At 43.4% G+C, this 16375-nt stretch overlaps 2 protein-coding genes and 1 long non-coding RNA gene across 10 annotated transcripts in view; 2 read left to right on the plus strand and 1 right to left on the minus strand.

The window, feature by feature from the left end:
* Positions 1 to 16375, minus strand: part of LOC148133098 (uncharacterized) — a 704593-nt gene that overhangs the window by 593407 nt on the left and 94811 nt on the right. The window lies entirely within an intron of this gene.
* NBEAL1 (neurobeachin like 1) overlaps positions 1 to 16375 on the plus strand; it is a 146837-nt gene that overhangs the window by 39329 nt on the left and 91133 nt on the right. For 6 of the 8 annotated variants that reach the window (XM_087949723.1, XM_087949755.1, XM_087949747.1 and 3 more), the window contains 4 exons: positions 11996 to 12082; positions 13400 to 13483; positions 14902 to 15000; positions 15720 to 16300. In XM_087949723.1, the coding sequence (XP_087805849.1) occupies positions 11996 to 12082; positions 13400 to 13483; positions 14902 to 15000; positions 15720 to 16300 (851 nt within the window). The remainder of the gene's footprint in view (positions 1 to 11995; positions 12083 to 13399; positions 13484 to 14901; positions 15001 to 15719; positions 16301 to 16375) is intronic. The other 2 variants (XM_087949760.1, XM_087949764.1) reach the window with 1 other exon arrangement.
* LOC148133103 (uncharacterized) lies at positions 5733 to 6566 on the plus strand. Its single transcript, XM_087955734.1, has one exon. The coding sequence runs from the start codon at positions 5733 to 5735 to the stop codon at positions 6564 to 6566; it is 834 nt and encodes a 277-aa protein (XP_087811860.1).

Raw genomic sequence — 16375 nt, forward strand, 5'->3', positions numbered from 1 at the left:
GTCGGAGGAGACGCCGCTGCCGCTGCTACCGCTTCGCTCCGGAGAGAGAGGGAGGAAAGCCCGAGGAGCAATGGCCGGGAGGATCGCTGAGCGAGAGCGCTCCAACTGTGGCTTTTTCCCTCGACTTCGAGAGTTTTCCCCTCGACTGCTGAGTGGGAATCTGACTGGAGGAGACGCCGCTGCCGCTGCTGCTGCTACCTCTTCGCTCCGGAGAGAGAGGGAGGAAAGCCTGAGGAGCGCCGGCCGGGAGGATCGCTGAGCGAGAGCGCTCCAACTGTGGCTTTTTCCCTCGACTTCGAGAGTTTTCCCCTCGACTGCTGAGTGGGAATCTGACTTTTCCCAGGAGCAACCCAGCCCAGAGAACGATCATCCTTGGAGTCGGTGAGATTCATCCCATCCTTGCAGGGCGGTGAGCACTGGGAGCTGTGAGTCTGTCTCCAGAAGCTTGCAGCCAGGGTGTGAAGCAGACTGCCTCCTCCCTCCCGCCCCCACTTCCCTCTTCCCTCTTTTCTCTTCGCCAAATTGCTAATCCGGACTCCATCTTTTGGAAGTATTGTGATAACTGAACTCCTGAGAAGATTGGAAGCAATTTTATTCCCTGTGATAGAAGCAGAAGTATATTGAGGCCAGGAGTGATAGAAGCAGAGGTATATCGAAGCCAGGAGTGAATGCTCAATACAAATCTGAGTCTACACAGTAAAAATATAAACTGTTAGAATTACCAGTGCAAGACGTGCCTCTTTCTCTTAAAAGCAACAAACTTTGAAAGTGTATTCAGTTAACTAGGAGGGTCCCAGAAATCTCATTAATCAAGGGAAAACAAAAACAAATAGTTTCCTGTGAGCTGTTCAATTTGTCTCTGCTGAATCAAAGTCTGCTTGCAAAAAAGGAGAGAAGATTACCGTATTTGCCGGCGTATAAGACGACTGGGCGTATAAGACGACCCCCCAACATTTCCACTCAAAATATAGAGTTTGTTATATACTCGCCGTATAAGACTACCCCTCTTCCACACACCTTCCACTTTTGCACTTTTTTTTTTTTGGCCTTTTCTGCTTTGGACAATTTTGAAATGAGCTAATCCAATTTTGAACCAAGAATATGCAAATAGCTATGGAGTTTAGAAATGAGTTTTAAAAATATTTTTCATTGCTTACCATTAAGCGTAAAATATGTTGTAAATAAAATGAGAACACAGGAAACGTTCTCTTCTCATCATACAGCTCTCTCTCTCTCTCTCTCTCTCTCACACACACAACCAAAAACCGGACACTGAAAAGGCTGCCAAGGAACAGTATATTCAATGCCTTCTCTTTAATCAAGAAACAAGGAATTCCTTAGAATCTTTTTTTTTCCCCAAGTGGCCCTCTTTAAAAAAAATATGGAGGTAACACTTTCATTCAAAAAGTCTTCCAGTATCTGGAGTCGCTCAGACATATTGAAGTGAGGCAGGAGAGTAAGTGAAATTTGAAATGATCCAGCTACCGTTTTCTTCCCCTCCGCCCGAAGGCCATTATCTCCACGTCAAAAGCGAACGAGGGGAGGCAAAGAAGCCAAACACGCTAAAAAGGATCTCTTTATTTTCCTACACAAGGTCACACCTACTTTTCCGCATTCAAAGGACAACCTCTCCTCACCACCACCACACACACACACCCCAATACCCGCAAACAATGTTCTGGGCATTAATCACCATTGCTACATTAACCTGGTAAATTTATACCCTGCCTCCCCCAGTGTTGCTTTGACGGCAGGATTTCACACAGCGGGCGCTCGCTCGCTCTCTTCTCCGCTCTCCACCGTTCGCACATGTTGGAAGCACCGTAAAACCTGATAACCCACCCGGGACTCCCCATCCTTAACCTACAGCGGCGCTCACACACACACACACACACACCCCGCTCCCCCAGCCTCCCTCCCGGCTGCAACTCAAGCTCGAAGTGGGAGTGGAGTCCTCCCGGCGTATAAGACGCCCCCCACTTGGAGGCATGTTTTTCAGGGCAAAAAGTCGTCTTATACGCCGGCAAATACGGTAGTTGGTTTCCTCTGTTCTTAGAAGTGAAGCCCTTTCCTTCACTCGGATAAAAACCCTTTGAACATTGTGTTACAACTTCCTGTTTACAGAGTAATAGCGATCTGCTATTCAAAGAGCAATAAATTCCTCTCATTCAGTCAACTACAGCTGCTAGTAAAACAATTAACCCGTTCCTTGCAGACTCTTAATACTACCTCATTACTTTAATCAAACACTGATTAATTCACTACCTCAAAACTTTCAACTTTTCTACCTCAGCACTTATATCAACGATTAGATAATCAATTTCTATAAAATATTTTATTAATGGTTTAATTGATTTATTGTTTTAATTGATTAGTGTGATTAGAGTGTTTAGTGCAAATAGTGTGATTACTGACTAGTTTAAAAGATCAAAATTCATGTAATTTAATTGAATAGTAAAATCAATGATTTAGTGAATTTAAATGAACAGTGTGATTAATGATTAGTGTAATTAATTGATTAGTGATTAGAGTAATTAATTGATCAGGCTGACTGTTGCTCAGGAATATTATCTGACTTGATCAGGCTGATTGTTGCTCAGGAATATTATCTGACTTGAGAGATTACTGCAATTGATTGTTTGATGTAATATTGCCTATATAGATTACCCAAAATTGTTCCTTTAATTAATTCAATCAACGTACTATTTTAACAAACTACCATGCCAAAAAGAAAATCCTACGCCAAACCACAACCTAAAGAGAAGATAATCCCCACCAATGAACCACAAGACTCCTGCACATGCCTTAAATGCTACAAAAATCTAAAGGATAATGAAAACTCCATCAAATGTTCTCTGTGTAAAAAATACGCTCATCATAGGGATTACCTTGGGATTTGCTTGGGATTACCTGAGCAAATGATTCAATACCTAGAATCATCCAATGAGTTTCCATATTTCTGCAAATCATGCAGACCCAAACTGGATCTGTCTGAAAGAGTTGATACCATCGAAACCATTGAAACATCCCCTACCATCAAAACCATTGAAACATCCCTTAACACCATAGTAGCATCCCTGGACGTCGTAAAAGAAAGAATATCCAACCTTGAAAAAAAAGACAACACAAAAACCTGAACATCCAATAGCTACAAACCACATCTCTACCCAACAACCACAATCCGATCCAAAACCCAATCCACAAATAAACACAACCCAGACAAATATTGATATCCCAATCCTCATCAGAGAAGCCGTTGAGCGTGAACGGAAATGTCCAAACGCCATCTTATTTGGTCTAGAGGACATCAATGTCAATGATGACATCACAACTGTCCGAAACATCATCAGAGATTATCAAGCATCAACCATCTCCGCTGATGAAATACTTGACATTTCCCGCATCGACCGAGAGCTCAAAAATAGAGCGGCTCTGTGGCCCCACGCTTGTGCAGGGTCATTTGCAAAAATGAATCAAGCAAACGTAAATTCATTTATACTATAAACTCACTCGCCAAAACCAACACCAACCATAAGAACCTCTGTTGCCGCCCTGACCTAACCATACAGCAACGTGCCCGCTCCCGTGCACTCTGCATTGAACTCAAAAACCGTCTAGACAATGGAGAGAAGGACCTGTACATTGACTACCATGCTGACTGTATCAAAAGTAAGCCACGCAACCCAATACTCAGCTTCTACCCTCAACCACAACCCTACCTCAACCGATCCACCATCACCCAAGACTAGGCACGCACGCCCCCAACTACCTCAATTCCAACTACTGCCGGCCTTAAATGCAAACTACTCAATGCAAGAAGCCTCGTGAATAAAATACCTGAATTTCTCATCCTAAATATGGCTAACTTCGACATTATATTTGTCTGTGAAACATGGCTCAATGCATCTCTCCCGACTCCATTACCACAGTAAGAGACTATCATGTTTACCGATCAGATCGTGAAAATCGTCGAGGAGGTGGTGTTGCTATATTCTATAAAAAATCCTTACATCTAAAAAATATCCAAGTTACCCAGGAGCTTGCTCTTCCTGAGACCATCATCTGTGAACTATCCTTAAATATCACAATTCGATTCTTACTATGTTACAGAGCACCTGATTATGACATCGAACATGTAAACAAGCTAAATACATTACTAACATGGGCTGCATCCTGCCCATACCCTTTTATCTTTCTTGGTGATTTCAATCTACCTCATATTGACTGGACCCTAAATGATTGTACAACTGAAATCATACACACAACCTTCTACAATGCTATTACAAATCTGGGACTGGAACAACTAGTAACCAACAACACTAGACCAAACAACTGCCTCGATCTCATCTTCTGCAATAGTTTGAATTTAATTTACGGAATACAAACTAAAGAACCCTTTTCCAGTAGTGACCACAATATGATTGACTTTTGTCTCAACATACGTCCACACAAAAATCACCACAATGATGTAATCCCCAATTGTAACTTCAAAAAGGCAACTATGATCTTATAGACAACGATCTCTCATCCCTGGATTGGCAATCTCTATTCACTGGATGCAATACTGTTGAAGACCATTACAACATATTTTTACTTGAAGTCAAAAGAGTCATCAAACTATATGTACCAACAACAACTCCCAAAACAAAACAAAAAAGCAGATTACCCATATCAATAAGGAAACTTCAATCCAAAAAGAGATCACTCTGGCGGATAAACAAATCTGGTCACGTTGCCAATTTCAAAAGCCGATACAAAAATTTATGCCACCAGATAAAGACCGAATGCACCAATTATCACATTAAACAAGAGGAAAACCTTCTAAGCACCAATTCCACCCGTGCTTTTTACAATTTTGTAAACAACAAACTAAAAGACTCAAGGTCCATCCCTCTCCTTGATAGGACCTGATGGTAAAGACTGCAACGACAACACCATTAAAGCCAACATCTTTAACACATTCTTCGGCTCAGTATTTGTAAACAGCAATGGATCATGCCCAGTATTTCCTAGCCGTACCACAGATAACAATAATGATCTAATACATATCGATTTCACAGAAGACAATGTTGAAAAATCACTACGCAATCTAAAACCATCTCTATCTATTGGACCGGATGGAATATGTGCCTACTTCTTAAGAAAGCTATCCACTGCCATAGCCAAACCTCTAAGCATAATCTTTGAAAAATCTTTCAGGACCAGCTCCTTGCCTAACCTATGGTCACAAGCCACAGTCATCCCCATCTTCAAAAGGAGACCCAAGCCTAGTTGAAAATTACAGGCCAATCTCCTTATGCTGCGTCACCTGTAAAGTCATGGAATCAATTATTAACCAATCCATCATCCTCCACTTAGAGACAAATAACCTACTCTCCAATAAACAATTTGGTTTCAGAAAAAAACTATCCTGTAATCTACAACTCTTACATTGCAAAAACATATGGACGACACAACTCGACCAGGGCAAAGCAATAGACGCAATCTACATAGACTTCTGTAAAGCCTTTGATTCAGTGGTACACGACAAACTACTCCTAAAAATAAAATCCTATGGTATCTCTGGACAACTGAATAACTGGATAGAAGCATTCCTGTCAAACAGACAACAAATGGTCAAAATCGGGAGCGTCCTACCAAATCCAGTACCTGTCAATAGTGGTGTCCCCCAAGCCAGTGTTCTAGGACCAACTCTCTTCATACTCTACATAAACGACCTCTGTGATCATATTATGAGCAATTGCGTTCTCTTCGCTGATGATGTAAAGCTGTTCAATACCACAGACAATACTGCTACCCTACAAAAAGATCTTGACTATGTATCAGAATGGTCAAACAAATGGCAACTTCAAATCTCAACAAATAAATGCTCTGTCTTACATATTGGCAAAAAAAATCAGAAAATACAATACAAGCTGAATAGTCAAGAACTTGTTGATGACCCAAGCTCTGTAAAGGACCTTGGAATACTCACCTCTAATGATCTAAGTGCTAGAGCCCACTGCAACTACATAGCCAAAAAGGCATTAAGAGTTGTTAACCTAATCCTACGTAGCTTTTTCTCTGGTAATATCACACTACTAACCAGAGCATACAAAACATTTGCTAGACCAATACTCGAATACAGTTCATCAGTCTGGAACCCACATTACGTATCTGATATTAGCACAATTGAGAAAGTCCAGAAATATTTCACAAGAAGAGTTCTCCACTCCTCTACTCGTTGTAGAATACCTTATGCCACCAGACTTGAAATTCTAGAACTAGAAAACCTTGAATTACGCCGTCTTCGGTCTGACTTAAGCATGGTATATAAAATCATACATTGCAATGTCCTACCTGTCAGTGAATACTTCAGCTTCAACCATAACAACACAAGAGCAAACAATAGATACAAACTCAAAGTAAACCGCACCAAACTTGATTGCAGGAAATACGACTTCAGCAATAGAGTGGTCAATGTCTGGAATACTCTACCCGACTCTGTAGTTTCTTCCCCAAACCCCAAAAACTTTAACCTTAGACTGTCTACTATTGACCTCACCCCTTTCCTAAGAGGTCTGTAGGGGGCGTGCATAAGCGCACCAACGTGCCTACCGTCCCTGTCCTATTGTTTCTCTTATTCTTTTATTTTTCTTATATGTACCCATTTCATGTATTTACAACTATGTATACACTTATACTTATTATCTTGTAAACAATTGGCAAATCAAATAAATAAATAAATAAAATAAATAATTTATTTCAGCATTTTATTAACAGTGTCATTATTTGCAGTACCGTATATACTCGAGTATAAGTTGACCCGAATATAAGCCGAGGCACCTAATTTTACACAAAAAAACTGGGAAAACTTATTGACTCGAGTATAAGCCGAGGGTGGGAAATGCAGCAGCTGCTGGTAAATTTCAAAAATAAAAATAATTAATTTGGGAAACGATCTCACTATCATGAAAGGTTTAATTGATTCACTAACCCAAAAGAAGAAGATGATGACGACAGCGGGAGGCAGGAGTCACTCTCTTCCCCTCCCTCGGAGGCCCCCTGAGTCAGGAGTCGCTACCGCCGGTGTGGCCCCAGTCCCGCGTTGCCTCGGGAAGGGAAAGGCAAAGCGCTTTTGCCTTTCCCTTCCCGGCTGGGGCTGTTGGGAGTTGCTGCCGCGGTGCGGCCCCAGTCCGCGTCGCTCGGGAAGGGAAAGGCAAAGCGCCTTTGCCTTTCCCTTCCCGGCTGGGGCTGTTGGGAGTTGCTGCCGCCAGTGCGGCCCCAGTCCCGCGTCGCCTCGGGAAGGGAAAGGCAAAGCGCCTTTGCCTTTCCCTTCCCGGCTGGGGCTGTTGGGAGTTGCTGCCGCCGGTGCGGCCCCAGTCCCGCGTCGCCTCGGGAAGGGAAAGGCAAGCGCCTTTGCCTTTCCCTTCCCGGCTGGGGCTGTTGGGAGTTGCTGCCGCCGGTGCGGCCCCAGTCCCGTCGCCTCGGGAAGGGAAAGGCAAAGCGCCTTTGCCTTTCCCTTCCCGGCTGGGGCTGTTGGGAGTTGCTGCCGCCGGTGCGGCCCCAGTCCGCGTCGCCTCGGGAAGGGAAAGGCAAAGCGCCTTTGCCTTTCCCTTCCCGGCTGGGGCTGTTGGGAGTTGCTGCCGCCGGTGCGGCGCCAGTCCCGTGTCGCCTCGGGAAGGGAAAGGCCACGGCTTGGAAGGCCGCCGCTGGAGCGAAGCTGTGCGCAGCGCTGCGCTAGCATCGGATCGGGCGCGCCCGGACGGTTCCGACCAAGCCCCGAGCGTCGTCTTTGGCGCCCGCCCAGCGCCGCGGAGCTCCCTGTACCGGGAGAAGGGAAGACACCCCGGGGCAGGGAGAGGAGCTTCTCCCGCCCGCCCCTCTTTCCGCGCCCACCGGTGTGTCCCGCAGGATGACCCCGCCCGCAGTCGCCGCCGCTTGAAAGAGACGGGCCGGGGGTGGGTAGAAAAGGCGCCGGGCGCCCTTGGAGGAGAAGGTCCCGCATTCGCCTGTCTGCCCGCGGATGTCAGCGGAGCTTTGCCGCTGCTTCGTCCGGGGTCTCTGGGCAAACACGTCCACCCGAGCGGGGCTTGTCGCCTCCGGCACGCAACGAGCGCTGCCCTCGGATTCCCTGTCCGGTTGCCCCCCTTTTGAGCGCGATGGCAGTAAACTGTTCCCGTAGCAGCGGCTGCTCCTCTTTCCCGGCTTTAGCAAACCTGAGAGGAGCACCAGGGTGGGGAAAAGGGAACACGTGACTACGCAGGAGCTGTTCTGGGATTCTTTCCTGCTTCTTGTGCAATCTCACGCCCCTCCCGAGAAGGGACACCCTGACCCCCATTTGGGACTTGCGCCTGACAGGGGCCTGATGGAGCCCAGAGCTTTGGAAGTCATTCATTCTTCCAGGCTGCACATGAAGGACATGAAGAGCTTCCAGGCTCTTGAGAAGGGGGCGGGGGGGAAAGAGGCCAGCCTGATGAGGTCTCTGCTCCATCTGACCCTGGAGTAGTGGGGTAGTTGTGATTGCAGGGAAGCCAGGCAACAAATTACAACTCTGGCCTGGCGGGTTGATTCAGACCGCCCTGAAGGAGGACAGAACCCACGTGAAGTTGTGATAACATTCAGAGCCAAAAACAGCCCCCATCCCTCTTCGGAGAACCCAGTAGTTCCCACCAAAGAGAGGGCGAGGGTGCAAAGGCTGGTCTGAACACAGCTCAGATCTGGCTTTTTAATCAGGGCCAGGGGAGCCCCCTGAAATGCAGGTCCTGGGCCGCATCCTGATACTTTCCTTGGTGCTCTGGGCAGAAGTAACTGGCCTGCTTCAGTCACAGTTCAGCAGAACAACCCACTAAGTACCCCAAGGTTTAGTGAACCATAAACCACTGTTGGCTCCAACAAGGGGACAGGCCAGGAAGAAGTAACTGGGGTTTAGTAAATCTAGAATCATTTTAATCCCAATCCAGATTGAATCCATACAGTCCATACAGTCTTAACTCTGCGAAGCCTCGTTCACCAGCCCAGCCGGGAAAGAGGAGCAGTTGCTGCTACGGGAACAGTTTACTGCCATCGCCCTCAAAAGGGGCAACCGGACAGGGAATCCGAGGGCAGCACTCGTTGCGTGCGGGGCGACAAGCCCCGCTCGGGTGGACGTGTTTGCCCAGAGACCCCGGACGAAGCAGCGGCAAAGCTCCGCTGACATCCGCGGGCAGACAGGCGAACGTGGGACCTTCTCCTCCAAGGGCGCCCGGCGCCTTTCTACCCACCCCCGGCCCGTCTCTTTCAAGCGGCGGCGACTGCGGGCGGGGGTCGCCCCTGGGACACCGGTGGGCGCGGAAAGAGGGGCGGGTGGGAGAAGCTCCTCTCCCTGCCCTGCCCCGGGGGTCTTCCCCTTCTCCCGGTACAGGGAGCTCCGCGGCGCTGGGCGGGCGCCAAAGACGACGCTCGGGGCTCGGTCGGAACCGTCCGGCATGCCCGATCCGATGCTAGCGCACCGGCGGCAGCAACTCCCAACAGCCCCAGCCGAAGGGAAAGGCAAAAGGCGCTTTGCCTTTCCCTTCCCGAGGCGACGCGGGACTGGGGCCGCACCGGCGGCAGCAACTCCCAACAGCCCCAGCCGGGAAGGGAAAGGCAAAAAGCGCTTTGCCTTTCCCTTCCCGAGGCGACGCGGGACTGGGGCCGCACCGGCGGCAGCAACTCCTAACAGCCCCAGCCAGACACCTGAGCGGAGCCCGGGCGGAACTGCCTGTTGCCGCCGTGGGCGCCGTTGCAGGCGCCCGGCTGCCCAAGTAAAGAACAGGGCCGCGCCGGACCATCGGAGAAGCGGAGCAAAGCCGGACACCAGCAGCCGCCTCCCTCGGCGCAGAAAGCCTCCCCCAACCAGCCGGCTGGTCTCCTCCTCCTCGGTCACACAGAACAAACAGGCAGAGAAGGAGGAGAGCAGCTGGCCAGCCGGGGGAGGCCTCCCGTGCTGCGAAAGAGGCAGCCAACGATCTCCGGCGCCGTCCTGCTTCACGCGCTGGCTGCTCGGACTTGCTGGGCCCGGCACATAGAACAGGACAGTGCCGGATGTTGGAGAAGCCGAGCGGAGCCGAAGCGACCTCGGCTCGCGTTGTTTTCTGAGCCCATTTTTTTTCAGAGGGGAATCTGACTCGAGTATAAGCCGAGGGGGATTTTTTCAGCACAAAAAATGGGCTGAAAAACTCGGCTTATACTCGAGTATATACGGTATTTATGAATTTGTTCAATCTGAATTTAACATTAGAGTTAATCAGATAACGAAACTGTATAATTAGCTCCCTTATGGTTTTGGGTTTTATTTCAAAAGTCTTTGTTAGATATGTGTTTTGCTGCATAATTGCATATACATAGAGTAAGGGACTGGGGTGAACTTCTATAGATTAGTTATGCTTCATATCCATGTTGCATTCTGCACACGAGTAGAGGAATGGAGTGAATTAATCAATCTTCATAACCCATGTTGCATGGGTTTTAATCCCAAATAAATCAAGGTTGGCCAGTTTTAGTTTGGAGATCATTGAGAAACCATATTTATCTCTTCTTGGGTTTCTTCCTTGATGAAAGGCAGCATGGTACTGGGTTTTTGTGTGTGGTGCCTATTGATTACCAGTGCTTGACATGTACCAGTGCTTCTAATTCTCAGTCATTCCAGAGAATCTAATATGTCATAAAAATTATGCAGGTCATCTTACCAAAGCCTGCTGGTTTTGAGGCAAAATAACCTAACATCCCTTCCCTTTTCAGCCTCAACTATGGCTAGTACTTACATTATATTTTCCCTTAACTAGGTTATGAAATTAAAAAGTAACATGGAATTGCAAATTCTCAATAGGAGGAAACTTTAAATATATATTAACTGTAAGTACAGCTGTAAACCTTAATTATGGTTGAGATCTCTAGAGGTGCGAAAATAGTCTGTCAGAAAGGAGAGCTGTTGGAGAAAACTATTCTATGGACCATCTTTGCTGAAAACAATGACAATATTTTCCATTCACCTGCTGAATTTAGACACAGGGCTTACCTGCAAGTTCGTTATTAATATATTGCTTGGAGGAATAAGGAAGAGGAGAAATGCCAGATTTTGGCATTTTTATTTTTTAACTCAGTGGATTTTTTAGGACTGCCATCTGCCATTTGCTTTTGCTATGAGCTCATTTCGAAAAGAGCAACAAATTATTTTCTTTGAGCAAAGAGAACCCTTACAGTACATGCTATAAATATTCTGGTAATTTGTAGGGGTGCATACAACATGTAAGTTATGTTTTGTTTTAAGCTTATATTAAACATGCATTTTGAAATATATTCAAGTTGGCTGGATTCTGACAAGAAAACTGGAAGATATTTAAATATTTTGACCATGGGGACAGTAGGAACTTGGAACAAACTCTCCTCCATTGTTTTTCATCCTAGTGCCATAAAAGTACTGGACTGATCTAGGATTTTATTTCAGTGAAGATTTCCTTTACTGGTTTTTTAAAAATGCTGAGCTAATCTCACTAACATTCTCTCAGGTAGCTCCTTAAGGTAAAAAAAAAAAGTCAGCCATGCAGGCAAAATCAGTTAACAGGTTTGTGGTGCCTTTAGTTCATAGCCTACCTCTTAGGCACAGTGCCATTAAGTCAGCAACCTGTTGTTCCCTGGCAACTGTGTTTTCCATATCCCATTAATTTGACATGGAGAGATTATTCTCCAACATTGGGTTGTCTAGATGTGTTAGACATCTCCTCTTTCTCATTATATGCTGATTGGGGATGATGAAGTTTGTTGCCCAATGTATTACCAATTTGGCAACTTTAAGATGTATGGACTTCAACTCTCAAATTTCCTCAGCCAGCACATTGCCTGGAGAATTCTGGGAACTGAAGTCCATACAACTTACAGTTGCCAAATTTGGAATATACAGATATTGAGGTTAAGGAAAGCTATGAATTTATTACACTGGCTGTTGTGAGCTAACTAACACTTCTGTTACCATTATTCTTATCTTCCATTTTAACAGCTATTTTTAAATGCTAATAATAAGGTGGCAGACAAGAATGAGAAAGACCATGCCAACAAATTGCTGGCAGAAATGAATCAGGAACAGGTATCTCCTGCGAGTTCCGTTCTGTTCTTAGCTGAAGGTCCTCATGCAGGTGGTTATGAACTGTTTCCTGGACTTCACTTTGAATATGCTTCCTGAAAGAACTAGATGAGTTTTGACTTATTCACATGCAATATTCACACAAAATTTATTATTTTAGTTAACCCAAAACCCATGTGTTAAATCTAAATTTCACTGTGCTTCGAGATACAAAGTATCCATATAATACTCCATGTCTTTTTTCTAAAACTGAGGAAAGTGAAGTCCAAGAATGGAATTCAAATTTGAAAACAATCAACTGGGTGATTCTTGTTTTTATTTTGTTACTTGTCCCTCCTTTCTTGACTCTCTCCCTCCACTCTTTCATCTGTTTGTCTGTGCACTGTGGTGTAACTTTCTTGATTCTTTCTTGAAATCTTGATTCTGTTGCCGAAAGATTAGAGTTCATATTTCAATGGACAGTCTGAATCTGAGAAGGGAGATGTAATTGATAGATTTATTTTTTAACATTTCCTTTGATATTTATGAAGAACTGAACAATGTCAGTTCTATTTTTTTTGCTTCTTTAATAAAAGATATAGAGGCCTCAATATAAAAAGTTTGCATATAGTTAAAAGTTAATGTAAACAATGCATGAGAAACTTCAAGCATTATTGCAAAGTATTGCAAATAATATATTACATACATTTGTTCTGCTGTATTACACTGCAGATGAAATAGTCTTTATTTATTGTTGAGGCTCACAAATTAACCAACTGATTTGAAGGACAATATACAAATATATTTTAAACAGTAAAACTGTCTACTAATGAGATAAAGAAATCAAAATATTTATAGTTCTTTTGAAAGGAAAATACTGTGATATTGCTTGTGAGGAATGGGCTGTGAAGTGAATATATAATTTAAGTAAGGAATTAATTTATGTACACTTTAATACTACCCCAACTATCCACTAAGACCTGTTTCTCACCAACATGTGTGACAAAATTTGCTTCATAAGAAGCTCCAAAGATCTCCCTTTTTCATACCACTCTTTTGAGGTTGTCCATTTAAAGCATGAGGAAAAGCTGTCCATCAGATTGTCTTAAATAAGTACATGTGAAGGGTTCTGTTCTCCTTGAAATGGCTTCCCTTCTCTTGTGTCTTCCTGCTTATAGGTTGTGATATCATAAAATCCAATTCTTTTTCTGGGTTGATGATTGGGAAGCATGCCAAGGAACATTTTTCTTCATTGTGGCACAAAAAGGGTGGAGTGTGCTCATTGGAGTGTCAAATTTGTCCTTATATGCCTAATGTGTTGTATCTTTTTTGGGGTTTTAGGTATTCCAGGGGCAGCTGGACCGTTTGGCAGTATCAGCTATTCAGGCTCTCACAGCGGTGATGCACAGCTCTCCAGCTGCCAAGGTCAGCATGGCTTCCTCAGAGCAGTTGGAATTCTTGTCTTTGGATAGCTCTTTTATTGTACTTGCTGAAATGATGAGGACTAACAATAGTGCATATTATAGTTTGAAACAAAGTACAGAAAATGCAACCAAACAAATGCCAGTACAGTGAGGCAATGCTACTAAGGCAGATCTCACCATTTAGCAAAATGAAGGGGACTAGATTGGATGGCAGGTGTGGTAATTTTTAAATTATGAAGAAGTATTTTAAGAAATCTAGCCCCTCAACAAAAGATCTAGGTAATAACTTTTCATCTTAATATGATAGTATACAAATGTCAGGCTGTGGTTTGTTTTATTCTTATATGGTAGCAGAGCACCTAAAAATTATGTTCTTCGCCTGTTCTTCACCTATGGTGTCACTGTATGTCAATGTTTTGCTTCAGTGTCTTATTCTGCCACAGGATATTTACAGTTGAACTGATTATCACTAGATCTTTTCTGGCAATCTCCTCTCTTTCAGATAGCTTTTGCCTATCACAGCCTTCACTTTGGCTAGATAGGATGTGTTCTTTACGATTCTAAAAAGTCAATTCAATGGCATTCCTCTGCAGAATATCTCTGTTCTTGCCCACTGAAGGAAGTTGAATCAATTGCCCATATCTTCTGATCCTCCCCTTTTTACTCTCTTGAGAACAAAGACCTGATCTCTCTTTTCTTGCAATATGTGGTGGAAACTTGGAACATAACATTCTTGCCCATCATCATTTAGTGGATAACTCAGTAATGACCTAGTAAAAATGTTCCCAACTTCAATTGTATGGCAGCTCAGCTTTGCTACCCTGATATTGAATCTGATTATTTTACTATACTTATCTGGGGTAATTCTTGACCATGTCAACCTTTAGTTATTATAATGAGTGTTTGAATATCTCAGTAGCTGTTTATAGCAAAGCACAATCACATTCATTTAACACGTAAATACTTTTGCCATTTGAATTATTTTGAACTCCTACTCCTGTAATCTACTTTTTAAACCTTTTCCTTTGTTCCATGCAACTTTCTTAGTCATTTTCTATCCTATTTGTATTTTTCAACTCTGAAAACATTTGTCAAGAAAATACATTCAACTTTGGCTATTGACCATACTAAAAGTGGCTGCTATTAGTATTATATTAACTAATGGGGGGAAATTTGGTTTTATATTGATTACTAAGAAAAAGCAAGTTGATTGAATTTTGATTCCATATATATTAGAATTCCCTTAAAATATGACAGGCTGACAAAGTTGTGAAAATGCACATATGGGAGCACGTATATAAAGTATGCATGCTTATACTAATGGAATTTGAATTGATACATATTTATTATTTGTTATGAATAAACATTGCCTTTCTTAGCTATATGCTGCTAATATATACTGATGGTTTTACTCTTTAGGAAGTGTTCAAGGAACGAATTGGTTATGCCCATATATTTGAAGTTCTAAAATCTATGGGTCAGCCTTCACAGGAACTACTTGAAGAACTTCTGAATATGGTGTGGTATTTTTCTTGTTTTGAATATAATTTTAAACCTATGTTAAATTATTGCAATCAAAACAACAGAGAATTTTCTGCCACTTTAAAGGTTAACAAGATTTAGTTTTGATACTTCCAAATTATGTGACATGTTGCTTGAGATATAACCTACAGTTTGCATACACACACACACACAGAGGAATAAATTAAAATGACAATGTTAGTTTGTTTTGCAAACTAATGAAACAGGACTTGGTTGTGTCTCTTATCTTAGTTACAGTTTGGATTTGCATAAGAATGTCCCTTATTGCTATTTAATTCCAGTTCTTTTCTTTTTTTGTTTAATGGATTTTATGAATTCATAAAAGTATGTACTTATATGTAAACATATGTACTTTATATACATAAGCATGTGTACGTGTTCTGCTCATTCAGGGATCTTGTTAACAGTTAAATGTTCCCCATTATCTAAACCTCTCTTACTTTATTGCAGCAGATAAAAAATTAAAAGGTATAATTTTAAAGGCTTACTAATATGTAAACTTTGTAGAGAGTTAGACAATCCAATAATAGAGATCTGTCAAACCTCAGCAAAAATTATTGCTGGAGAAAAATCAGTATATCTTTGAGGGGCCACAAGATTCCTTACAGTATTCTGTCTTAAAAAATATTGTTGTTAAGCAGAGTTTCTACATATGTCAAGTGCTTGTAGTAATCTTTAATTTGCTTTTCACCAAGGCGGTTGAAGGTGACCATGGATCAGTTGGAATGTTGGGCATAAGCAACGTTCAGCCTTTGTTGCTGCTAATCCAATGGCTTCCAGAGATGGAGTTACATGATCTCCAAATCTTAATTTCAAATTTGCTGAAGCGGATTTGCTGTATTAACAGGCAGAGTCGTGCAATTTGTGTCAACACAAACATGGTCATCCATATCATTGAAACACTCAACAAGCACCCTCAACTCCATGGAGCTTGTGCTGAGAACCTGATTGCCCTCTTGGGTTCTTTGGGAAGCCTGTCAGTGAGCTCTGAAGAACTGCATGAGCTGATTCAGCTGCTAAGGACTAAGGACTCAAAGCTGGCTCATCCGTACATTGTTCCTGTGATGCGTGCAATTCTCACAATGGCTCGAAAGCAAAGCTTGGACAACGCCTTGCAGTATTTTGACTTGTCCCATAGCATGACAGGCATAGCAGTGCCGGCTATTCACAAGTGGCCAGGTTCTGCATTTGCTTTCAATGCATGGCTTTGCCTGGATCAACATCAAATGATTCCAGATGCTAGCAGCAAGGGTGGCAAGAGGAAGCAACTTTACAGGTATGGCTTCCAGGATGGAAAGGTGAAGAATCTGCCTAAGTTCAGTGACATTTCCTAGGTGGCCTAAATGATGAG

This window comes from Notechis scutatus, chromosome 1 (assembly GCF_049901735.1).
Source record: "Notechis scutatus isolate UNSWTSFEM ecotype Mainland chromosome 1, rNotScu1.2, whole genome shotgun sequence".
In the NCBI taxonomy this organism is placed as follows: domain Eukaryota; kingdom Metazoa; phylum Chordata; class Lepidosauria; order Squamata; family Elapidae; genus Notechis; species Notechis scutatus.

Coding starts and splice junctions, on each gene's coding strand:
- LOC148133103 (XM_087955734.1), top strand. CDS start 5,733: ATGAGCAATTGCGTTCTCTTCGCTGATGATGTAAAGCTGTTCAATACC.